Source organism: Chiloscyllium plagiosum, chromosome 17 (genome assembly GCF_004010195.1).
Source record: "Chiloscyllium plagiosum isolate BGI_BamShark_2017 chromosome 17, ASM401019v2, whole genome shotgun sequence".
Taxonomy (NCBI): domain Eukaryota; kingdom Metazoa; phylum Chordata; class Chondrichthyes; order Orectolobiformes; family Hemiscylliidae; genus Chiloscyllium; species Chiloscyllium plagiosum.
Genome location: NC_057726.1, coordinates 29,711,481 through 29,731,001, shown reverse-complemented (window position 1 = coordinate 29,731,001; position 19,521 = coordinate 29,711,481). Strand labels below are relative to the sequence as shown.

General features: G+C 40.2%; 1 protein-coding gene across 5 annotated transcripts in view; it reads left to right on the top strand.

The window, feature by feature from the left end:
* The window catches only part of ankrd11 (ankyrin repeat domain 11), a 164,582-nt gene that overhangs the window by 128,958 nt on the left and 16,103 nt on the right, over positions 1 to 19,521 (top strand). For 4 of the 5 annotated variants that reach the window (XM_043706780.1, XM_043706782.1, XM_043706781.1 and 1 more), the window contains 2 exons: positions 250 to 348; positions 14,297 to 14,440. In XM_043706780.1, the coding sequence (XP_043562715.1) occupies positions 250 to 348; positions 14,297 to 14,440 (243 nt within the window). Of the gene's footprint in view, positions 1 to 249; positions 349 to 6,826; positions 6,879 to 14,296; positions 14,441 to 19,521 lie in introns of those variants that run through there. The other variant, XM_043706783.1, reaches the window with a different exon arrangement.

Below are 19,521 nucleotides of genomic sequence, written 5' to 3'. Positions count from 1 at the left end.
GTGTGTCAAACAACCATTTATGTTTTTATGATTTTGATTTTGATTTAGATAAAAACATTTGAAATCTTTTTGCAGAAGTATAAATAAGATACATTTGAATTGATGGTGAGAGTCATACCTAGAGTACACAAAAAGGTATATCTGTGGCTAATTTGCAATATTTGTTGACTGCTTGAAAAATATTCATTTAAATGATTAAACATGTGAAAGCTATTTGCTCTTTTAAAAAACTGCATTTCAATTTCATAGATTGCACCACCTCCATCTTTGTGTGAACCACTGAAGGAACTTTTCAGGCATCAAGAAGCAGTGCGTGGCAAACTACGCCTTCAACATAGCATTGAGCGGGTAAATTATGTTCCTTTTAACAAATTTATTTCTGAATTTTTCTTGATTCTGTCATTCAATAACCGTAAAACGTTGTTAAAGGATAATTCTAATTTGCTTTTAAGATTTGAGGATTTTTGTGTGTGAATAACAGATTTAGTTATTGCTGTTGTTGTAGATCCTCCAGTTTACCCCTATTTATTGGGGAGTATCTTAGCTGTCCATAAAATAGACTTATGAAAAATGGCAGTTCCATAGCATTTGATTCCATTTATGGTCTCAAGTTACATACTACCTTAGGTTTCTAGTTGTTCTTGTACATTAGACCTCAGTTTTCCTCCTGTATTGTCATGCCAGTAAAAGCAACAAAGTTACATCCCAGAGTTATCTATAGTTCTTCGATTGTTTGCATTCCATATTGCACAGGAAATTTTAAGTAGTGTCAGAATTTTCTTTCTATTAAAAGTATTGTCTGATAAAATAAGACTGGAAAAAGCTAGGTTCAAAAGAGATGGGGGAGTCAAGACATTTGCTCTTTGGTTCTCAATGGTCATGTCGTTGTGTCCACTTTGCTTCTCAACAACACATACAACCAGACTGGTTTTTGGTTTATTAAAATTTAAATTCTTTAAGTATGAGCTTTGCTAGAAATGCCTGCATTTATTTGCTATTCCTTTAAAGCAGTGATGACCTGTCCTGAACCACTGCAGTTCATGTGGTATAGATATGTCAGTAACGTGTTATGGATGGAGGTTCAGGTTTCTGCCCAAGCGTATGACTTGGATGGAAATTGCACGTGCTGGTAGTGGTTCCACGTGCAAACTGTCATTGGACTTGTTGGTAAAGGTCATGGGTTTGAAAGATGGCTTTTAGAAGGAGTCTTGATGGGTCACTACAGTGCATCTTGTCTGTGCAAAATGCTGCTCCTGCCTACTGTCATTTATGGAAGGTTGAATGCTTAAGGTTCTGGATGGAGTGCCAGTCAACAGGCTGCTTTACCCTGAATAGTGTTGAGCTTCGTGAGTGATGTTGGATCTGCACTCATCCAAACAAGTGGAGGGCGTTGTATCACAATCTTGACCTTTAGTTGCTTGACAGGCTTTTGGGATGTCAGATGGTGAGTTATTCATCATAGAATTCCTAGCCTCTGATCTGGTCTTGTAGTCTGTGTTTAAATTGCTTGTCAAGTTCAGTTTCTGATCAATTACAATCCTTAGAATGTTGATAGTGAGGGAGGTAATGATGGTAAAAGCAAATTACTGCGGATGCTGGAATCTGAAACCAAAAGAGAAAATGCTGGAAAATCTCAGCAGGTCTGGCAGCATCTGTAAGGAGAGAAAAGAGCTGACATTTCGAGTCTAACTGACCCTTTGTCAAAGCTCAGCTCAGCTAAGATTTTCCAGCATTTTCTCTTTTGGAGTAATGATGGTATTGCTATTGAACATCAAGAGATGATGGTTAGTTTTGTTCTTGCTGGAGATGCTCATTTTCTAGTATTTATGTGATTGGCATGTTACTTGTTATTTACCAGCTGAAGTGTTGCTCGCATGGTCATGGACTGAATACATATCTGAGAATTGTGAATGTTACTGAATATTGCAAACATTGGGGAACAACAATCCCCATTTTTGCCGTTTACATAATGAATACTAGGTGATTGAACAGCAGAAGGTGATTGAGGCAAGGGCTCTGCTTTGGGAGCCCCTTCATTGATGCCATAGGCTTGCGAGGATTGACTTCTTAACACCTCACTATCTATCTTTGTGTTCGTTATGACTCCAACCAGTGGACAATTTTGCCACTGATTACCAGTGACTTCAGTTTTACTGGAGCTTCTTGATGTCATATCTATCAAACGTTGCTTTCTAGCAACAACATTCATTCTTAGTTTGTCTCTTCAATTCAGCTTTTTTGTCCATTTTGGACAAAGGCATAAAATGATACCTGGAGTTATAGCCCTGGTGAAGACCAAACTGAGCATACGTATTCAGGGTTATTCCTGCCTGATAGCATTGTCACTGATATCTTCCATGGCTTTAGGAGTAAAAGTAGACTGATTAAAAAAAATTGGCTAAACTAAGTTTGCCCTGCTTTTCGAGGACATGATGTACAGAACACTTTTCTACATTGTTGGGAAGAGGCCACTGCTGCAGTCATACTGGAAAGGTTTGTCCAAGAGTACAGCTGGTCTTGCAACCCGAATCTTCGGTACCACAGCTGGGACGTTGCCAAGACCTACAGCCCTCAATACAATGCCTTCAGCCATTTCTTGAATCACATGGATTGAATTGAATTAATTGAAACCGGAGTCTAAGGATTTTTCTGTTTAAATGGCTCTAATTATAATGTTGTAGAATTACTGTATGAGCCTTCAAAACAGTCTGTAGACAGCTTAAAGATTTGGGTGTCAAAGTTTTACTGATGAGGGACTTTTTGCTTTATGGACTATAAACTGGAATGGAAGTTGGACACTGCTGTGTAATTCAAAGACAAGGAGAGTTTTACAACTATTAACTATGTGAAAGTACATCACTTTTCAAATGAATGATGTGAATACTTTGAGACAGAGAGGCTGCAGTAATCTTTTGAGTTGTGGAAAAACTGCCTGACGACAATCTGTAGGTTAATTGAACTGCAGGGAGGAGAAAGTGAGGATTGCAGATGCTGGAGATCAGAGTCGAGGGTGTGGTGCTGGAAACGCACAGCAGGTCAGGCAGCATCCGAGGAGCAAGAGAATCGAAGTTTCGGGCATAAGCCCTAATGAAGGACCTCGGCCCAAAATGTAGATTCTCCTGCTCCTTGGATGCTGCCTGACCTGCTGTGCTTTTCCAGCACACACACTCTCAACATTAATTGAACTGCAGTTTGCTATGGATCTGTGATTGCAAAGCAGCTAGAAACCTCCAGGCTGGTGCACACAACCTGTCTCTATCTTTCTATTAGTGTGATTGAAAAGATAAATTATAAACTATAAAAATTCATGCAACTTTGGAATTGAAGAATTCCTGTCACTTTACTCCAACTGTGCATCATCATTGCTAAATTCAAAAGGAACGTTGAGAGACGTTTTCACCCATCCTTGTGATATAGACTTTTGATTTTCGGATTTTGGTTCCCTGTCTATATCTTTCTACCCATAACATTTGTGTCAACCCAGCTGTCTTTTCTGTTTTATTTGTGAATGTGTGTGTATTCAGAGTTTTAAAGGAAGTATTGTTTAAGCCACATAGCAGCGGAGTAGTAATTTTTTCTTTGTGTTATTTGTTAAGTGTGTTGTAATTAATGCTTATTTTCTGTTAATGGCTCCAACTGGTGTGAATTATTTTTGTTCTGAATAGCGGTCAGTAAAGCAAATTGACCATTTCAATAGTTTAATTAAGTATTTTGCACATTTCTGATGGTTTGTGGACAGTGGAGTTCAGATATCAACAGATACTTCCAGTTAAGTCATAATATACTTTGGGATTCTTGGAATGAGGGCAACATAAGATGAAATGTGGAATAAGGGTAATTGGTAAAGGAAAGCAACACGTATTAGGTCACTTGCAGTAAAATAAAATTGCATTTCAAAGTAGAAAACCATTTTGTCGTTAACGGATCTGCACCTGATAGATTTATAAGAATTAACAAAAGCCAGACCGATAGAATTGGCAAATGAACTAGTGCTGGAATTGCTTGCCAAAGTCAAGAAGGCAAAGATCATTCAAATATTGGCAAATGATCTGGGGTTAGTAGAAATCATAGAATCCCTACCGGTGTGGAAACAAGCCATTGGCCTAACAAGTCCACACCAACTGTCCGAAGAGTATCCCACCCAGACTCATTCACCTACCGTAGTATTTCCCCTGACTAATACACCTAGGCTACACATCTCTGACACTATGGGCAATTTAGAATGGTCCATTCACCTGACCTACGCATCTTTGGACTGTGGGAAGAATTCGGAGCACCCAGAGGAAACCCTTGCAGACATGGGGGAATGTGCAAACTCCACACAGTCACCCAAGGCTGGAATCAAACCCATGTCCCTGGTGCTGAGCCACCATGCCGCCCCAACCAATGAGCCTTTGTGCTGCCCCTTGAAATATAGAGGAACTAGGTACAACCAAGTACTATGTCACTTGAGTTAATGAGAATTCAGTTACAGTTAAAGTAGCTTGGACATTAAAAAAAAGAGGTGGAGCCTGAAAGGGAGAGGAAAAGTCACAAGAAAGAAAATTTAAGAGGCTGGAATGAAAGATTCCAAGCAGAGAACAATGGAAAGAGGAAGGGGAAAGGGTAATAGAGGAAATACCGCTTAAATTGATACAGTTTAAAAAAGAGACATCAGATACTGAAGAAAGTGATGGTGAGGAAAGCTGTAGTCAAAGCTGAAGTACAGTAGCAAAACATTTCTATTGACCCTATCAACATTTCAGGAAAAGAATGTAATTTGTGATTTGAGAAAATAGCAAAACAAGAGAAGTCCCTGAAGGAAACCTGGACATTACCCATGCAGAGCAAATTGACGTCACTGTCAGAGAAGATTTTGAAGGATTATGATGTTTAAAAAAAACGTATACAATAAATATCTGAAACCAAGAAACTAATGATAATAACCATGAAACAATGAAAACATGTTGGAGACCAGAGAAGCACAACTGCTGGAATTGCAGCGGAATGTCTGGCAATTTTGATCTAATTCATAAAATTAACCCACCCACACCCTGATCATAAAGGAACCTGCAGAGAATGACGTTACAGATTGACGGCCGAAATATTTCCTTTGCACTAAAGTATCATGCCTTAATTTATAACACTGGAAGCTGTGTGGCAGGCGACTTGGGGTTCATGAGAGTGAGTCCAAGAAAGGAACTAGGAAGAGAAATACTACAGATCAAATTGTAGCTTTAAATTTTGAGACCAATCATGAAACTCCTGTGAGTACAGAAGTGGTTAATAAGATTGCTGAGCGATATAAAAGATTCCTGTCAAAAGAAACAAAAACCCCTTTTTCTTGCATCATAACATAAGAACTAGGAGCAGAAGTAGATCATCTGGCACTTCAAGCACACTCTGCCATAAGATCATGACTGATCTTTTCATCGCTTCAGTTCCACTTACCTGCCCTCTCACCACAACTCTTAATTTCTTCACTGTTCAAAAGATTATTTATCCTGGCTTTAAAAACATTTACTGAGGAAGCTTCAATCACTTCACTGGGCAGACAATTCCATACATCCACAACCCTCTGAGTGAAGAAGTTCCTTCTCAATTCAGTCCTAAATCCACTCCCCCTAATTTTGAGGCTGTGCCCTCTTGTCCTAGTTCCACCCACCAGTGGAAACATCCTCTCCACTTCTATCTTATCTATTCCATTCAGAATTTTCTATGTTTCTATAAACCCACCCCCCCCCCACCATTCTTGTAAATTCCAATTAATATAATCCCAGTCAATTCAGTCTCTCCTTATGAACCAACCCCCTCAACCTAGTGAACCTCCTCTGTATCCCTTCTAGTGCCAGTACAATCTTTCTCGAGTAAGGAGACCAACGCTGCACACAATATTCCAGGTGTGGCCTCACCAACATATGCAGCTGCCACATAACCTCTCTGCTTTTAAACTCAATCCCGTTAACAATGAAGGACAAAATTCCATTTGCCTTCCTAATTACCTGTTACACCTACAGACCAACCTTGTGTGATTCATACATAAGGACACCCAGGTCCCTCTGCACACCAGCATGGTGCAACAGCAATTTCTTACCATTCGATTAATAGTCCTTTTTACTGTTATACCTACTGATAAGGATTACTTCACATTTATTAACATCAAACTCCATCTGCCATACCTCTGCTGCTCACTCAAACTATCTCTGAGCCTTGGCAAAGTTTCACAGTCCTCTGCACACTTTGCTCTACCACTCACCTTAGTGTCATCTGCCAGCTTTGAAACACTACATGTGGTTCCCCAAATCCAAATCATCTATGTAAATTGTGAATAATTGTGGTCCCTACACTGATCCCTGAGGCACACCACTAGTCACTGCCAATCAGAACATCACTCATTTATTCTCACTGTTTGCGTCCTGTTGTTTAACCAATCCTCTATCCATGCCAATACATTGCCCGTAACGCCACACATCTTTAACTTACTCTGCAGTCTTTTTTGTGGCATCTTGTCGAATGCATCTTGGAAATCTGGGTCCCCATTGTCCACCACATTCGTAATGTTGTCATAGAATTCCAAACGATACAGCTAAATCTATAACAAGATTAATTAATACACTTTTGCTGGAGGAGGACAGAGTTTTTTTTTCTCCAGAGATTGTATTGACAGGCAAAGTTTTAATTAAAGAGATAAGGGAACAGTACCTACCTGTTCTTTCGCTTAGAATGTGATTTGATGTCGACAACAGTGGTAGTGGTTGATGATCAGAAATAACCCTGTACAGAGTTGACTTGTTCCGTGGTAATGTTTTGATTGCAATGTAAGTTGTAACTTTTCTTATCATCCCAGGAAGTCGTGAGTGAGGTTAAAGAAACAGAAGAGTTATCGCAACAAGTTCCAGGTATTTTTATTTCCATTGTCTGGTGACCAGAACAATGGCTAAACAAAGTCACCAGAGGTCAAAGTAGTACCAAGAGCAGATAATGGACTAGCTGAAACTTTCTTTAAGCATGACATTAATTCAAAACAAGTATTTATATATTTTCTTTTATTGAGGCTCAGAAATTCAACCTAAAGTTCATAACTCATACTGAACCTGAGAGTGAAGGAATTCTGGAGTGTTATATGATCAGTGAAGTACCAATGAAGATGTCGAGATGCCCTCAAAGCTGTGCAGATGAGGAATGGACGAATGTTCATCAATTAGTGATACCACCCAGATATTGTAAGGAGCTTTCCACAGGTCGCATGTGAAAGTCCTATGGCAGGATTTGTAGGAATACGAAAAATACAAGCATCCAAAAAGAAGCAATTTTCCTAGCCAAGACTACTTAAGGACATGGTGAAGCTTTGTAAAATATGCCATACACATCAATTCATGGGAAAATGTCAACAATAAAAATAACTAGCACCTTTTAATATCCATATCTGTTTTGTAGGGCCATTACTGAAAATAAAAGCTGGTCACCAATATATCCTTAAGGGTTATTGATACAACAAACCAATATCCAGAAGTTATTCTTTTAAGTACCATTATAGCTGAGGTCATAGATAAAATTAACTCAGTTGTTTTACTTGTTATGGACAACCAAATGAAATAAAGTCAGATCAACGTTCTAAATTTGTCTAAAACTTTTAAGCACATCAGCTTGGGTATAAGTAAGTGAAGTGCACTGTTCATCATTCCCAAACACAGGGAACTTTGGACAGACTCCTGCAGCCTCTCAAAGCAATGATTAAGACCTATTGTTGTGAATAACTGCAAATATTTCTTGCTATTTGCTACCAGAAATTCTGCAAATGAATTTACTGGGTTTAGTCCATTTTTATTGATCTTTGGTTATATGATTAGTAATTCATTAACATAGATAAAGGAAAAGTTTTTTGAAGGTAAACAGAGGAATCCTCAATGTTGCATTACATGTCAATTTTTCTAAAAAGACTTGATGTGAGCACGCAAAGTGATTCACAGCATTTACAACTTCATCGGCAACGATGAAAAAAGTGGACAAACCAACTTGCTACCACTGGAACATTCCAAACCAGTGACAAGAGGTAAATGTTATTGACCTGTTTCAGGTGAACCTCTGAAAGCAAAATTTAGTGATGCATGCAAGATATTTCAGAGGGCAGCAAAGTGACTTCATCTATTAGATACTCCATATTGCAGGTAGAATTGGTTATGTGAGAAGAAATCTGAAAAACAGCAGTTGTGTACGAGGTGGTAAGAGTAGTAGAGGACAAGTAATGCGGTAGAAGTGAATTTCATTCGACCCGACTATCCAATGCTGAAATACTGGGGCAGTTTGACACCCAGGGACAACTTAAAGGGACAATAATAAAAAGGTCTAATGTGGTCACAAGATATTCAAGGAAATCTGATGTGATGCACTTGTATTAGTACTGGAATCAGTGCTGATAAAACAACATCATTGTCAGTTAAATCCTGAAAAGCAAGTTTGGATGGAAACAGATTTGATACACGTAAAGAACTAGCAGATTGAATGCTGCCAAACAGTTGGGAGTTCCTTGATTACTGCATTTACTTTTCTGTAATCAATGCACAATGAAAACAGATTCATTCTAGAATGATTGGAATGAAGTCAGCCAGGTGGATATTGAATATGGGTTCCCTGATTGGGACAGTTAACCTGGTCCGATCAGGGATTCCTGACTGACAGATACAAACAGATGTGTCAGGGAATCTGCTCACTCTGAGCCAACTGTGCGCTAGCTGGGTCAGTGTCATGTACACATGTAAATAAAGAGTGATATGATGCTGGGATACCAGCCTTGATGGAGTTATTTTAATGGCAATGAGAGAAAACATTTCCCTGAAGAGATTAATTTATAACAGTCGCCTTTCAGTTGGGTAAGCATTTCTGACATAGTGCGCTATTTGGGAGCCTTGAGTGTTTGATCCTGTCTTTGAAGGCTGGGCCAGTGTGTGGAAAGAATGTATTATTTTACTGGGCAAATGACATTGGGCAGATATAAAGCAACAAGTAATTCTCCTGACTGCTTGTGGACCCACCATTTTTTTGGTTTTTAGAAGCTTAACTTTCCCTGAGGTACCTGATACAGAAACCTTTTAAGAATTGATGGATTTAGTTAAGGAATATTACAACATGTGATTTTTATTTAGCCCTAAGTGAGATATTGAGAGACTGTTTGGTATGTGGGATTAATGATATGACTGTGTCAAAATGCCAACTAGCTGAAGCCCAGCTGGACTTCAAACAGGCAGTACAAATGGCTTTGTCATTAGAAAATGTGGCAAGTGGAGCATATGAGTTAGAGGGTATGCCAATGGAAGTTGGTACCCAGGCTGACTGAGCTTGGGGGACACCATTTGATGAAGACAATGGCATAACCTTGCTCGGAATATGTCCTGAACAACCCACAGCAAAAACTCAAAACAAAGCCCAAGCCTCAGCCAAACAGTTAAAATTTTCTCTGATCCAGGCCAGCAAGCCATTGTATTTTCTACTGGCATGCAGACAAAAGACAGCAAAAGAGTCCCATTGGTCTGAATTGTGTAAGAGAACTCTGGCCGGTATCTAGGAAAGTGCGCATTCAGGACAGTCCAGCCACAGCTGGTTTGAAACAGTTAAATTACTTAGCAATATCCAGATCGGAAACAGTCAAAATAAACATCTGGTTAAATGGTCACTCTGTTCAGATGGAGATTGATACCAGTGTGGCTGTTTCCGTGATTGAGGACCCAGTCTTTACCAAAATTCACTCTGGACTCCAACCCGTGTAAAACATTGCGTGGGTCTATCCTTCACAAAGCTTGACATGAGCTATGCATACCTACAATTATAATTAGGTGATACAATTAATACCCATATTGGTTTGTACCAATATACGAGACTGCCTTTAGGGATATGATCAGCCTGTGCCATTTTCCAGTAGACAATGGAGAATAATTTACAAGGTCGACCCCAGGTTGTCATTTATCTGGATGATTGCTAAAAAGTGGGAAGACCAATCAAGATATTTGAGAGAACTAGGACATGGTGCTTAATGTTTCTCCAAGATATGCCTTAGGAGGGAAAACTTTGTGTTCCAGCCACCCCAAGTGACCTACGTGAGCTAGAGTTGACAAGATCAGATTATAACCATTGAAGATAAAATGAGGGCAATCAAAGGTGTCCCAGCTCCAATGTCTGTTCCAGAGCTTGGGTGTTTCCTTAGGTTAATTATTACGGAAAAGGGAAAGGTGTATGAATATTCTTGGGCAGGTCAACATAATGAAGGAGGAAGTGATGGGTTGAAATACATTAAGGTAGACAAGTCTCCAGGACTAGATGGGATCTATCAAAGGATACTGTGGGAGCCAAGGGAGGAAATAGCTGGGGCCTTAGCAGGTATCTTTGCATCCTCTTTGGCCTCAGGCGAGAGTCTGTAGGATTTGAGAATGGCCAATGTTGTTCATTTCTTTTAAGAGCAGAAACGGACACTCCATGAAATTATAGACCCGTGAGCCTGACATCACTGGTGGGGACATTGTTGGAGAAGATAATGAGAGACAGGACTTATTCACATTTGTTAGTGATAGGTAGCATGGGTTTGTGCAGGAAGGTGCTGTCTTGCCAATTTGATTAAGTTTTTTGAGGAGTTGACAAGAATGATTAATAAGGGAAGTGCAGTGGACTTCTACATCGACTTTAGTAAAGAATTTGATAAGGTACCTCATGGCAGACCGTTACAGTCCCATGGGATCTGTGGAGATCCAAGTAGATGGATACAAAACTGATTTGGTCGTAGTCATGATTTGGAGATGCTGGTTTTGGACTGGGGTGTACAAAGTTACAAATCACACAACACCAGGTTATAGTCCAACAGGTTTAATTGGAAGCACTAGCTTTCGGAGCACCGCTCCTTCATCAGGTGGTTGTCCTGGTCAGATATCCTAAATAATCTAGTCGCGTTTCCCAGCGTTTGGCCCATATCTCTCCAAACCCCTCCTATTCATATACCCCTCCAGATGCCTTTTAAATGTTGTTGTTGTAACAGCCTCCACCACTTCCTCTGGTAGTTCATTCCATACATGCACCATCTTAACTCTTTCCCCTCTCACCTTAAATCTATGTCCTCTAGTTTTGAACTCTGCCACCCTGGAGAAAAGGCCTTGGCTATCCACCCTAACCATGCCCATCATTATTTTATAAACCTCTATAAGGTCACCCCTCAGCCTCTGACACACCAGGGAAAATAGCCCCAGCCTATTCAGCCTCTCCCTTTAGCTCAAACCCTCCAACCCTGGCAACATCCTTGTAAATATTTTCTGAACACTTTCAAGTTTTACATCCTTCCAATAACGGGGAGACCAGAATTGAAAGTAGTATTCCAAAAGTGGCCTTGACCTGCACTCCAAGGTCTCTTTGTTCAGCAGCATTCCCTGGGACCTTACCATTAAGTGTATAAGTCCTGTCCTGATTTGCCTTTGCAAAATGCAGCACCTCAAATTTATCTAAATTAAACTCCATCTGCCACTCCTCACCCCATTGCCCCAATTGATCAGGGTCTTGTAACCTTCTTCGCTGCCCACTACACCAATTTTAGTGTCATCTGCAAACTTACTTACTGTAACTCCCATGTTCACATCCAAATCATTTATCTAAATGATAAAAAGCAGTGGACCCAGCACCAATCCTTGTGGTACACTGCAGGTCACAGACATCCGGTCTGAAAAGCAACTTTCCACCACCACCCTGTCTTCTACCTCCAAGCCATCTCTTTATCCAAATGACTAGTTCTCCCTGCATTCCATGTAATCTAACCTTGCCAACCAGTCTACCATGAGGAACCTTGTCAAATGCCTTACTGAAGTCCATATAGATTACATCCACTGCTCTGCATTGCTCAATCCAGTTTGTTACATCTTCAAAGAACTCAATTAAGATAGTGAGACATGATTTCCCACATACAGGCATTTGACTTTCCCTAATAAATCCTGTCTCTTTGGATCCCCTCTACCAACTTACCCATCACCGATGTCAGGCTCATCAGTCTATAGTTCCCTGGCTTGTCCTTACCATCTTTCTTAAATATTGGCACCGCATTAGCCAACCTTCTGTCTTCCAACACCTCACCTGTCAGTGATACAACTATCTCAGCAAGGGGCCATCAATCACTTCCCACTTCCCTAGTTTCCCACAGAGTTCTAGGGTACTCCTGATCAGATCCTGGGAATTTATCCACCTTCATGGGTTTTAGGATGTCTAGCACTACCACCTTTGTAGTAGGGACATTTTTCAAACTGTCATTATTTATTTCCTCACGTTACCTAGCTTCCATATCCTTCTCCACAGAAACACTGAAGCAAAATACTTGTTTAGTTTCTTCCCCATCTTCTGCAGGTCCACACATAGGCTTGCTGATCTCTAAGGTGCCCTATTTCTCCTAGTTACTCTTTTGTCCTTAATGTAATTGTAGAATCTCTTAGGATTCTCCTCAACTGTATTTGCTAAAGCTATCTCATGTCCCCTTTTGCCCTTCTGATTTCCTGTTAAGTATACTTAATGCCTTTATACTCTTCTGGAGATTCACTTGATTACTGCTCTCTCCACCTACTTTTTTTCTTGACCAAAGTCTGGAGTAATTTGCAGGATTGGTTGAGTAGTGTGTGCTTTTGTTCTTCCAGTACCTAGGTGGTTGTTGTTGGTTGGTCAATTGAATTTTATCCTTTGACTTTTTCCAAAGGTTACTTTGTCAGGGCATTTAAGAGTTATCCATATTATTGTGTATCTGGAGTGAAGTAAACAGATTTCCTTGCCTAACCAACATAATGAACTAGATGAGCTCTTACGAGAGACTGGTAGTTTCATGGTTACTATTAATGAGACTAGCTTTTTATTTCAGAATGATTTCTTAAATATTTAGCTGCCCCACCGCCAAATCACTTTCTCTGGAAGTGTGGTTGTTGTTTTTCCTTCTGTCATGTAGAATCAGAGTTGCAAGCATGTGACAAATCATGAGGTTCTTGGTTATAAATTAATCAGTACATACCTGGACTTTGTGCTATACTTGAAAACAGAAACATAGTTTAAACTGCCTTTTTCTGTCACAACACACATGGATAGATGATCAGAAAAATACTTAATTGCTGAACAATTACCCTGTTATTGTTAGTAACCATTTTTTTTGATAACCAGGCAAAAATGCACTAGTAATGTGATGTAACAATGCAGCGTGCTTTTGTTTCAGTATATTTACCCACAATCGGTGATGCAAGTGGGCAAGAAATATTGCATTAATTTTATTATGCAAACATCGTAATTGCTTTCTTTGGTATGGAGTCTATGTGGCATTATTATACTTTATTTCTGTGTCATATTCTCTCATTTTGTCTGTTGGTAGCACAGTCTCAACTCTAAAGGTCATATGTTGATGCTTCATTGCATGACTTAAATATGTTCTAAATGGACAACCCAGCAAATCACTGAAGAAGTGGTGTATTGTGGTGGATAATATATTAAACTGAGGCCCAGTTGGCCTCTAAGAATTCCAGTGGTCGTACTTGAAGAGCAGAAACATTTTCCTAGTTCCCTAGCAAATATAGAGGTGAATACATCAAAACAGGTGAACTGATACTCATCTTTGCTATTTGTGAGTCACTGTTCCTATATATGCCTGCTCACACAAGGTATCAATGTTGCAGGTTTGTTCTTTTCTCTCCTTTTTGCTCCTGCCTTTTTGTTTCATTTGGGTTGTCCTTCCTTTGTCTCATGCTTTTCTGTCTTCTGCTTTGCACAGTCTGCCTGACTGATAGGTGCAGTTTATTTCCTTTTTCGCAACTTTATGTTCAATTTGGTGGAGGACCTTACTAGTGGGAAATAAAATCGTGTTCCATTTCCGACATCAAATGCAAGCATCAGATGAGATTAGATGCAGAGTTGAGATCTGTATCCCCTGCCAAATCAATGTGCTTCACTGTAAACTTGAGCACCTTCCTACAGAGTGTGAAATTGAAACTTTCCTATCGATGAGTAGCATACCAATTTGATGCATTTACCACTAGACCACCAAGAGATGTCTAGTGACATATTTGATTTAAATTACCGTAAAAAATTTTGGGATGTAAGTGTGGTGGTCAAGATAGGAAAAAGATCAGAATGCAGTTCATTTTAAGAAAATAATGTATCAAGCTCATGATCAATTGTGGAGATTCAATAAATTTGTAAAATGTGTGAATTGCATTTTTTTTGTAACTTGATTTTATTTACTTACTCGTCAGATACTACTTTACAAATTGTTATTCATGTTTTGTTTAAAATAATATTGAGTACAATTATTATTCTTAATTATTAGGAGAAGCTAGTAGTTTCATGTGAACAAGAAATTCTACGAGTACACTGTCGAGCAGCAAGGACTATAGCAAATCAAGCAGTACCATTTAGTGCCTGCACAATGTTGCTTGACTCTGAGGTTTACAACATGCCATCAGAAAGTCAGGTCAGTGCGAAAAATTTAATATACCTATTTTTATTTTGAGATTTGTTTTGTTTACTGAAATGCTGTGATGCTTGTTAAAACAGCACATTCTGTCACTTGATGTTTAAGAATTAAATAAGTCATACATGGAGTTATATAGTACAGAACTTCAACTTTTTATATTCTTTGTACCATAACTGCAACATTTTCTATGTTTCTGTTAGTTAATATTGGTAGAAATATAAAATTGCTGCAGGATATTGATGAATATTACTTGTTTATGAAAAAAATAACTGCACCTATCTCAGAGGTAAATAGACTGGATACACTAACTGTTTAAGAACTTTGTTCAGTCAGTTTCACCAGGCAATCTGTTGAATGAAAAAAACATTCTACACAGCAGTGTTCATTCAGCATTAATCTGTGATTGCATTGTTTCAGTCACCTTGCCTTTAGTACTTGTCTGTTATTGGTTTCGCTCCTGACATTGGCATTCACTGATTAAAAGAAATTAAGTGCAGAACACTAAGAAATACTTGGTCTTTCTAACAAAAATGATCATGTGTTTTGTTAATATTTATAGGCAGAAGAGGTTTTAAGTTTGAATGTGCTAAAATACAAGTCACTTTGTTTATCACACTTGGACTCAAATCTCATCCATAACTAAACAGGTTATTTCAGAACAGTGCTAATTGTTTGAAATGTGACCAAGTAGACAAGAATGTTTTAAGAGAACAATAAAATAAGAGCAAGCAATGAAATTGCTAAAATATTTGATCTGTCATTTTTTTTGTTTGGATAGCATGTGAAGAAATATATCGTACCAAAAAAGGGCTTAAAAAGTCTAAATTAAAGAAAAAGAACAAAGAAAATTTACAGCCCAGGAACTGGCCTTTCGGCCCTCCAAGCCTGAGACAATCCAAATGTACTGTCTAAACCTGTCGCCCAATTCCTAAGCATCTGTATCCCTCTGCTCCCCACCTACTCATGTATCTGTCCAGATGCATCTTAAATGAATCTACCGTGCCTGCCTCTACTACCTCTGCTGGCAACCTGTTCCAGGCACCTACTACTCTCTGTGAAAAGTACTTGCCGCATGTATCCCCCTTAAACTTTTCACCTCTCACCTTGAAATAATGACATCTTTCACCCTGGAAGAAAGCTTATCTCTATCTACCCTGTCTATACCCTTCATGATTTTGTAGACCTCAATTAGGACCCCCTCAATCTCCTTTTTCCTAATGAAAACAATCCTAACCTACTCAACCTCTCTTCATAGCTAGCACCTTCCATACCATGCAACATCCTCATAAATCTTCTGTGCACCCTCTACAAAGCATCCACATCCTTTTGGTAATGTGGAGACCAGAACTGTACACAGTATTCTAAATGTGGCAGAACCAATGTCTTGTACAATTTTAACATGACCTGCCAGCTCTTATACTCAATACCCCGTCTGATGAAAGCAAGCATACCATATGCCTTCTTGACCACTTTATCCACCTGTGCAGCAACCTTCACGGTATAATGGACCTGAACTCCCAGATCTCTCTGCTCATCACTTTTCCCAAGGCTTTTCCGTTTACTGTATAAATCACTCTAGAATTAGGCTTCCCAAAATGTATCACCTCACATTTGCCTGGATTGAACTCCATCTGCCAATTCTCCGCCCAACTCTCCAGTCTATCTATATTCTCCTATATTCTTTGACAATCTCCTATGCTTTCTGCTACTCCACCAATCTTCGTGTCATCTGCAAACTTGCTGATCATACCAACAGTGCCCTCTTCGAGATCATGTATATCACAAACAAGATTGGGTCAGCACTGATCACTGTGGAATACCACTAGTCACCTTTCTCCATTTTGAGAAATTCCCTTCAACTACTACTCTCTATGTCCTGTTGCTCAACCAGTTCTTTATCCACCAAGCGAGGACACCCTTCACACTATGTGACTTCACTTTCTCCATTAATGGGGAACCTCACCAAACATCTTACCAAAGTCCATGTATAAAGTCAATCTACAGCCCTTCCTTCATCTATCAACTTTGTCACTTCCTCAAAAAACTCTGTTAAGTTGGTAAGGCATGATCTCCCCTGCACAAAACCATGTTGCCTATCACTGATAAGCCCATTCTTTTCCATAATATAAATAGATTATATCCCGCAGTACCCTCTCCAACAACTTTCCCATCACTGACACTGGCTCACTGGTCTGTAGTTACTCGGAATATCCCTACTACCCTTGTACAAGGGAACAACATGGGCAACCCTCCAGTCCACCGACACCTCACCTATGTTTAAGGATGCTACAAAAATATCTGTCAGGGCCCCAGCTATTTCCTGTGTTGCCTCCCTCAGCAACCTGGGATAGATCCCATACGGTCCTGGGGATTTGTTCGCCTTAATAACCTCTAGCCTACCCAACACATCTTCCCTACTTATGTCAATGTGATCCAGAGTAATCAAACTTTTATCTCTAATCTCAACGTTCATCATATCCCTCTCTTCAGTGAACACTGATGCAAAGTAACTCACAGCCTTCCTTCCTTATCCTTTCGTGGACCAATCCTTTCTCTAGTTACCTACTTGCTTCTTGTATAAGAATAAAAGGCTTTGGAATTCTCCTTAATTCTGCTAGCTAAAGTTAATTCATGATCCCTTTTAGCCTGCTTGATTCCTCGTTTAAGACTGGTCCTACTCTCCCGATATTCCTCCAGGGCCCGTTCTGTTCTTAGCTGCCTGGACTGGATGTATGCTTCCCTTTTCCTCTTCACTAGTCGCATGATTTCTCCTGTCATCCACTGTTCACGAAGTTTACCTTTTCTATCTTTTGCCTTCAATGGGACATGCCTATCCTGCACTATCTTTAACCTATCTTTGAAAGCCTCCCACATATCAAATGTGGAGTTCCCTTCAAATAGCTGTGTCCAATTCACATTTCCCAGCTCCTGCCTAATTTTGATATAATTGACCTTGGCCAGTTTAGTACTCTTCCCTTAGGACCACTCTCATCTTTGTCTACACGTATTCTAAAACTTACAGAATTTTGGTTACTGTTCCCAAAGATATCCCCCACTGCAACTTCTACCACCTGGTCTGGCTCATTCCCCAACACCAAGTCCAGTATGTCCCCTTGCCTCATTGGACTATTGACATACTGCTCTAGAAAACGCCCTTCTAGAAGATGCTTCTTACAAATTCTGCCCCATCCAGACCTCTGACACTAAGTGTATCCCAGTCAATGTTGGGAAATTTAAAATCTCCCATCACCACCACCCTGTTGCCTCAACATCTTTCCATAATCTGTTTACCTATTTGTTCTTCTACCTCATGCTCACTGTTGGGAGGCCCGTAATACAGCCCCAACATTGTAATTGCACCTTTCTTATTTCTCAGCTCCACCCATAATGCCTCCCTACTCAAGCCCTCCATAGTGTCCTCCTTTAGCACAGCTGGCGTATCATCCCTGACCAGCAATGCAACACCTTCCTTTTACTTCCCTCCCTGTCCTGTCTGAAGTGTCAGTATCCTGGAACATTTAGTTGCCAATCATGCCCTTCCTTCAACCGAGTCTCTGTGATTGCAATAACGTCATACTCCCAGGAACCAATCCAAACCCTAAGTTCATCTGCCTTACCCATTGTACTCCTTGCATTAAAGTATATGCGCTTCAGGCCACCAGTTCTTTTGTGTATATCTACTCTCTGCCTACTGTTCCCCTTATTAATGTTAACTTAATGATTCTTACAGTCTCCAGTTTTCACCTCACTGTCTACTTGTCTTCTCTCCTGGTTCCCAGCCACCTGCCACATTACTTTAAAACCTCCCCAACAGCAGTAGCAAAAACTCCCCGAAGAACATTAATTCCAGTCTGGTTCAGGTGTAGACCGTCCAATTTATAATAGTCCCACCTTCTCTAGAACCAGTCCCAATGTCCAACAATGTCCCCTCCCTCCTAAACCATCCCTTAAGCCACATGTTCATCCTGCCTATTCTTTCATTTCTGTGCTGGCTAGCATGTGGCACTGGTCATAATCCTGAGATCACTACCTCTGAGGTCCTCCTTGTTAACTTCTCTCCTTGCTCCCTGAATTCTGCTTTCAGGATTTCATCTCGTTTTTTTTACTTATATTGTTGGTGCCTATGTGTACCAAGACAACTGGCTGTTCACTCTACTCTTTTAGAATGCTCTGGAGTCGATCAGTGACTTCCCTGTTCCGAGCACCTGGGAGGCAACATACCATTCTGGAATCTCAGTTTCGGCCAGAGAACCGCCTATCTACTCCCTTTACGATAGAATCCCCAATGACAATGGCCCTACGAGTCTTTTTCTCGCCCTTCTGAACAGCAGTGCCGGCCACGGTGCCATGATCTTGGCAGCTGCTGCCCTCCCCTAGTGAATCGTCTCCCCCAACAGTATCCAAAAGTGTATAACTGTTTTGGAGGGAGAGTGCCACTCTAAGATTTAGAATGTAGGGAAATAGATGGTGACACCTTGCAAATGTCCATATTACAGAGGAGGAAGTGCTGGATGTCTTGAAATGAGTAAAGGTAGATAAATCCCAGGACCTGATCAGGTGTACCCTAGACCTCTGTGGGAAGCTAGAGAAGTGATTGCTGGGTCTCTTACTGAGATATTTGTATCATCGATAGTCACAGGTGAGGTGCCGGACGACTGGAGGTTGGCTAACATGGTGCCACTGTTTAAGAAGGGTGGTAAGAACAAGACAGGGAACTATAGACCAGTGAGTCTGACATTGATGGTGGGCAAGTTGTTGGAGAGAATCCTGAGGGACAGGATGTGCATGTATTTGGAAAGACAAGGATTAATTAGGGATAGTCAACATGGCTTTGTGCATGGGCAATCATGTCTCACAAACTTGATTGAGTTTTTTGAAGAAGTAACAAAGAGGATTGATGAGGGCAGAGCGGTAGATATGATCTATGTGGACTTCAGTAAGGTGTTTGACAAGGTTCCCCATGGGAGACCGATTAGCAAGGTTAGATATCAACGGTACAGGGAGAACTAGCCATTTGGATACAGAACTGGCTCAAAGGTAGAAGACAGAGGGTGGTGGTGGAGGGTTGTTTTTCAGAC